The 6,261-nt window shown below is 41.9% G+C and overlaps 1 protein-coding gene across 1 annotated transcript in view; it reads left to right on the top strand.

Annotated features, from left to right (window-relative positions):
- trpm6 (transient receptor potential cation channel, subfamily M, member 6) overlaps positions 1 to 6,261 on the top strand; it is a 23,353-nt gene that overhangs the window by 10,512 nt on the left and 6,580 nt on the right. The window contains exons 23-26 of the mRNA XM_046034128.1: positions 3,049 to 3,163; positions 3,259 to 3,455; positions 3,577 to 3,709; positions 4,277 to 4,706. Of these exons, the coding sequence (XP_045890084.1) occupies positions 3,049 to 3,163; positions 3,259 to 3,455; positions 3,577 to 3,709; positions 4,277 to 4,706 (875 nt within the window). The remainder of the gene's footprint in view (positions 1 to 3,048; positions 3,164 to 3,258; positions 3,456 to 3,576; positions 3,710 to 4,276; positions 4,707 to 6,261) is intronic.

Genomic DNA, 6,261 nt, shown 5'->3' with positions numbered 1-6,261 from the left:
TAGTCGGACTTGCCACTAGCAAGATTGCCCAGCAACATTGCCCTAAAAATGTTGCCCCTTGTATCATCAGCTTTAGTAATTTGATTCAATGTCAACTTAAAAATATTGCTTAATTAAACATATGTTTGATGGTTTCCTTGTCTTTCTGGATGTACAGGCTTACATGACACACTCTTTCTTTCAGATAGTTTTGAGCCTTCTTCTGCCCCCTGCCATCTTGCTACTGGAGTTTAAAAGCAAAGCTGAAATGTGCCATGTTCCACAATTCCATGAGGCAATGCTGTTTGGACTGGACTCTGTGAAGTCAGGACCAACCCCTGAGGGAGCTAATCACGCGGTAAAGTGCCAGTAGTGCACTTATCCAGCACTGTTTTATTTAAACTGGAACTGGAATCCTAATATTTTTACGTCTCTTGTCTTGTCTTCCATTCTCTTCTCTTGTCCTGCTCTACTCTCATAGGTCAGTCAGGATGCAGAGCGAGGCCTGTCTTTCCATGACAAATGTCTTAGTCCCGTGTCAGAAACTGTATCTTCTATGACCATGCATTGTCTGTCCTGGGTCAAAAGAATCTATGAATTCTACACAGCTCCTGTTGTCAAGTTCTGGTTTCACACAGTAGGTGTTATGTGTGTTGTTATACTGAAAACACATTACACAGATTGGATGAGAGTACGTCCTTGTCTTTGATGCAGCATGTTTGATATTTAATGTATGTTTTTCTAATTGTTCTGTATCTCTGTCTCTGTTTCCACTTCAGATGTCCTACTTGGCCTTTCTGATGTTATTTTCGTACGTTGTACTAGTGGAGATGGGGGATCAACCCAGTGTTCAGGAGTGGCTGGTCATAGCTTACATCTTGTCCACTGCAGTGGAGAAAACCAGAGAGGTGAGAGAGCCAGTAGAGAGACGTGTTATCTTATTTATTTCTCTTCTTTCCCATTTGAAATTATTTAACTATTTATGTGCATTTGCTACATACATTTTCTACAGCTTTATGCTACATAACAAAAAAAATCTTAATATATACCTTTACTATACTTTATAAGGTACTAATGTCCGAGCCGAGGAAGCTGAGCCAGAAGCTGAAGATTTGGTTTTCAGAGTACTGGAATGTATCAGATTTCATAGCCGTCCTACTCTTCCTGGCTGGACTGGCAATGCGTTGGTTTGCTAATCCATACCGGACGGCAGGACGCATCAGTTACTGTCTGGACATCATCTTCTGGTTCGTCAGGGTGATGGATCTGCTAGCTGTCAATCAGCATGCTGGCCCTTACCTCACCATGATCACTAAAATGGTGGGTAGAGACTGCACACTACTTGTTAGAGAAAGTGGAAAAGTGTTTTTTTTTAGTCACCTCTTTCTCCTCCCTCTGTGTCTACTCAGACCAGTAACATGTTCTTCATAGTGGTGATGATGGCAATAGTGCTGCTGAGCTTTGGTGTGTCCAGGAAGGCCATCCTTTCACCAAATGAGGAGCCGTCCTGGAGCCTAGCTCGAGACGTAGTCTTCCAGCCCTACTGGATGATCTTTGGAGAGGTCTATGCATCAGAGATATATGGTTAGTAGTTCAACAGAAATACTTATTAACTAGTGATAATTTAACACAGTCAAAGTTAGGTGACTTTGGCCTTGAGTTTCTTAGAGGAGGTGGAGGTGCATCAAGGTCAACTTGCCACTTGAAAAGACACATTCAGATCAGGTAAAGTAAAAAGTTAAAGCAAAGTGAATCATATAACTGGTGGAAAATCCAGGTCGGTCATTCAGTCATTCAATCAATCAGTGTCACCTCATTTTAAGTGATACTTGTTTGAGAAGTGATGCTTCACCTTTGTATTAATATGTGTGTTATTAATTGCAGGCTAAAGGTGACTGGGGTGATTATCCTTATTGTTTCAGGACTCTGGTAACTTTAATGCAGCGGTTTATGCGTGTTGATATGTGTACAACATATACTGTAGATGCCATGGGACTGTAAAGTTTTGGTATAATGGCTAAAGTAATTTCAATTAAATGCTTTAGTTGAGGCTCTGTTTTACAATACGATATGTCAGTCCTGCACATCATGTGTCAAATCATGTCCCCAGTGAAAATTTAGAATGGTATATAAAAGAGGTCATATTATGCTTTTTGGCTTATTCCCTTTCCTTTATTGTGTTATTTATCTTTTTTGTGGATGTAATAGGTTTGCAAAGTCCACCCCAAAGGGAGTTACCATCTCCCACAGAAAACACTGCTCCTGAACTGCATAAAGAGCAGCCTGATTGGAGTTCAGCCTTTACTTTTGTAACCTATCTGCATCACTATGTAACACGAGCCATAATGCTCGCCTAGCGACTACTCAGGCACGCCCTCAAAAACTGAGCTGCAGCACACATAGTGACAAGATGTCCGCCCGCTGCCTCCTCTCACCCCCCACCCTCCCTACCGAACATTAGACACCCTCAAAGATTGTGTTATGAAAGACTGATTTGTTACAAATTACCACTTACCACTGTTTTACCAGTCTAGGTTGCAAAGCTGGTTAAGGTTGTTATTCTAGTGTCTCAGGATTACACTTGGGCTCGAACATGTATGGTTGAACCGAAGCCACAGTTACTGGCTGAAGCGGTGGGTTTTCAGATCATACTACCTTGTTTGTCAGCATCTGATTGGCTAGTAGTCCTTACTAGGTACAGTGCATGTGCAAGTCCAAACAAAATAATAGAATAGATGTGAGATGCCTCTCTCAGCAGCTAAAATGGAGCGTATGGTGTTTTTTTTGGTGAAAGTGAAACCATGTAAACCTTCTGGTATTCTGGTACAACCCCTAAATAAAATTATGATCCTGAAAATTAGCATCATGTGACATTTCTGACATTTCTACATTCAGGCTGAAAGTATTTGTGGCATTAAAGAGGTAAAGAGATTGGTAAAGGTTCATATAACTTATTTTCAAGATGTACAAGAGCTAAAACATTTTACAGTGTATTCCTGTATTACTGTTAATGGAGCTATTGATTGCCGCTGATGTATGGTCTGTGTGTGTGTTTGTGTATGTTAACAGCATGTGACGACGATAATCCATGTCCTCCTGCTTCCTTTATCACGCCATTCCTCCAGGCTGTCTATATGTTCTTCCAGTATATTATCATGGTCAACGTTCTCATTGCGTTTTTTAAGTAAGCATCTTTATAAAAGAAATTCTGAATACAATTTTTTACAATGGAGGGTTATAAAGACTACCTTTGAATGAACATTGTCTTCTCAATAACAGCAACATCTACTTTGACATGGCATCAACATCCAATAAGTTGTGGAAGTACAATCGTTATCGCTACATAATGACCTATCAGGAGAGGCCGTGGCTGCCACCACCCCTTATCCTCCTCAGTCACATGAGCCTAGGTTTGAGTGCCATGTACAGGAAATGTAGTGGAGATGCTGAACGGGAGGAGCGAGGCTCTGGACTTAGTAAGTATCGCAGTGTGTATGTGTGTAGTTACAAAACTAATTTAGCAGTTGTCTATACACATCTTACAAGTTAGTTCACAGCACATGTCTTGTAAAAAGTCACATCTCCCATCTTTACCAGAGCTCTACCTGGGCCACGAGGATCGCAAAAAACTCCATGAGTTTGAGGAGAAATGTGTGCAGGCCTACTTCCATGAGAAGAGTGAAGGTCTCCACAGCAGTCAAATCAACAGGATCAGAGCCACAGCTGAGAGGTTGTATTTGTATTAACCAGAAGTGTAGGATGTGGAATTGAAGGGACTGTTCAGAATTTGTGTTATCTGAGAGGATGACCTACCAGGGCCTCTTCCCTCTCCTGCAAAATCACAATTTCTAGTACATACTAGATAATCAGGTATTTAAGTTGATGTTAGTCCTGAGATGACAGCTGATTCTCAACAAACTCATGGCTGTTCAAAAATGGCCCTTTTTTCTAACTAAAATAATAATAAATAATAAAACTAAAAAATAATAGATTAATGAAGTGAATAGTGATACTGTTAATGTATTTTTAGAAAACAAATAGTAAATATGGTTTACATTGTCCCACAATCTGGCAAGAATGTGGCTTTACACGTCTGTGTATCTTTTTTTGATGGTGTAGTCTGTTATTTTAAATGTGACTGTGTTATAAAGTATTATACAGAATGTCATAATTGTGTAAAGTCTCCTATCAGTGGCATTAAAAAGTCAGTCACATTGTGACATTGGTATGAGCTTATAGGTGACTGCATTGACTGTTGTAAATGTTATTTAATTGTTTTATATTTTTCTTCCACTAGAGTCGAAGAGATGTGCATGATGGTTGGGGAGGTCTCAGAGAAGGTCATATTCATTCAGGACGGCCTGTCGGAGTTGGACTGTCAGCTGGGTCAACTCCAGGACCTTTCGGCACTGGCCGTGGACACCCTGACTCTGCTCTCTGCTTCTGACAGCCTACACCAGGAGGAGGCACGCCTGGCTCAATGTCGACCCGTCACAGCGTCCCAGCACATCCTCTCTCACAGCTGTAGCCTACCGCATAGAAGTGGAGCAGACTGTGATGTACTTAATATGCGGCGAGTGATGGCAAAGTCGTGTAAAAGTACCCCGCCTTCTTTGCTGAAGGGCTGCACTGTGGTGACGAGTAGAGTGGCATCACAGGAGTGCCATGTCGGAGCCAGGGGGGGCAGGGGAAGAAGACAAGGCGAGGGAGAGGAAGGAACAAAGGAGGTACTTAGTGTTTTCTTTTAATGCTGTTCATTTCAGTTCAGTTCAATTTTATTTATATAGCGCCAAATCACAACAACAGTTATCTCAGAGCTCTTTTTATAAAAGAGCAGGTCTAGACCGTACTCTGTGATGTTATTTACAGAAGCCCTACAATTCCCACCAAGAACCAATCAAGCACTAGGCGACAGAGGCAAGGAAAAACTTCCTTTTAAGAGGCAGAAACCCGGTTGGGGGTGTGAGAGAGAGAGAGAGAGAGAGAGAGAGAGAGCAACAGAGAGAGAGGGGAGAGGGGGCAGAGAGACAGAGAGAGAGGGATAGAAGGCAGCCTACACAGTATACACAGACAGTAAAGGTGATATTGCTATAGACTAAATGAAAAATGGTACAGATATTTATAGTAGTGTTAATGATAATAATCATAATGTTAATGACTATAATAACAATAGGACTAGTAACAATAGTTGTAGCAGAGGGTGTTGAGCATGAACATGGGGGCAGCAGGTGACTTGCAACCACAGATCCAGACTCCACAGCTCCAGAGCCAGAAACACCTGCGGGAAGTGATAGGAGGAGAGAGGAGAGGGACGAGAAAGCACAAGACTACCGGAAAGGGGAGTTAGTAACATGCATTAATGGGATGAGGTTGCATACAGAGGGAGAGAAAGTAGAGGAGAGAGGAGCTCAGTGCGTCATGGGAAATCCCCCGGCAGTCTAGGCCTATAGCAGCATAACTAAGGAATGGTTCAGAACTCACCTGAGCCAGCCCTAACTATAAGCTTTATCAAAGAGGAAAGTCTTAAGCCTACTCTTAAATGTGGAGATGGTGTCTGCCTCCTGAGCCCAAACTCAAACCTGGTTCCACAGGAGAGGAGCTTGATAGCTGAATGCTCTGGTTCCTAGTCTACTTTTGGAGACTCTAGGAACCACAAGTAACCCTGCATTCTGGGAGCGCAGTGCTCTGGTGGGGTAGTAAGGTACTATGAGCTCTTTAAGATAAGATGGTGCCTGACCATTACGAGCTTTGTAGGTAAGAAGAATGATTTTAAAATCTATTCTGGATTTTACTGGAAGCCAATGCAGAGAAGCTAAGACAGGAGAAATATGATCTCTTTTCCTGGTTCCTGTCAGAACACGTGCTGCAGCATTCTGGATCAGCTGAAGAGTCTTAATTGACTTTTTCGAGCAGCCTGATAATAGGGAATTGCAGTAATCCAGCCTGCATCATTTTTAGACAGGATGTTCCTGATTTTCGCAATATTACGTAGGTGAAAAAAGGCGGTCCTTGAAATTTGCTTAATGTGAGACTTAAACGACATGTCCTGATCAAAGATAACTCCAAGATTCCTCACGGTGGTGCTGGAGGCCAGGGCGATGCCATCAAGGGAAACTATATCTTTAGATAATGCGTCACGGAGGTGCTTGGGCCCCAGAACAATAACTTCAGTTTTATCTGAGTTTAACATTAGAAAATTACAGGTCATCCAGGTTTTAACATCCTGAAGGCACATTTGAAGTTTAGCTAACTGATTAGTTTCATCTGGTTTGATCGATAGAT

The sequence above is a fragment of the Micropterus dolomieu genome, linkage group LG21 (assembly GCF_021292245.1).
Source record: "Micropterus dolomieu isolate WLL.071019.BEF.003 ecotype Adirondacks linkage group LG21, ASM2129224v1, whole genome shotgun sequence".
NCBI lineage: Eukaryota > Metazoa > Chordata > Actinopteri > Centrarchiformes > Centrarchidae > Micropterus > Micropterus dolomieu.
Note: the sequence above shows the minus strand (reverse complement) of the source record. Positions and strands in the feature narration are given on the sequence as shown.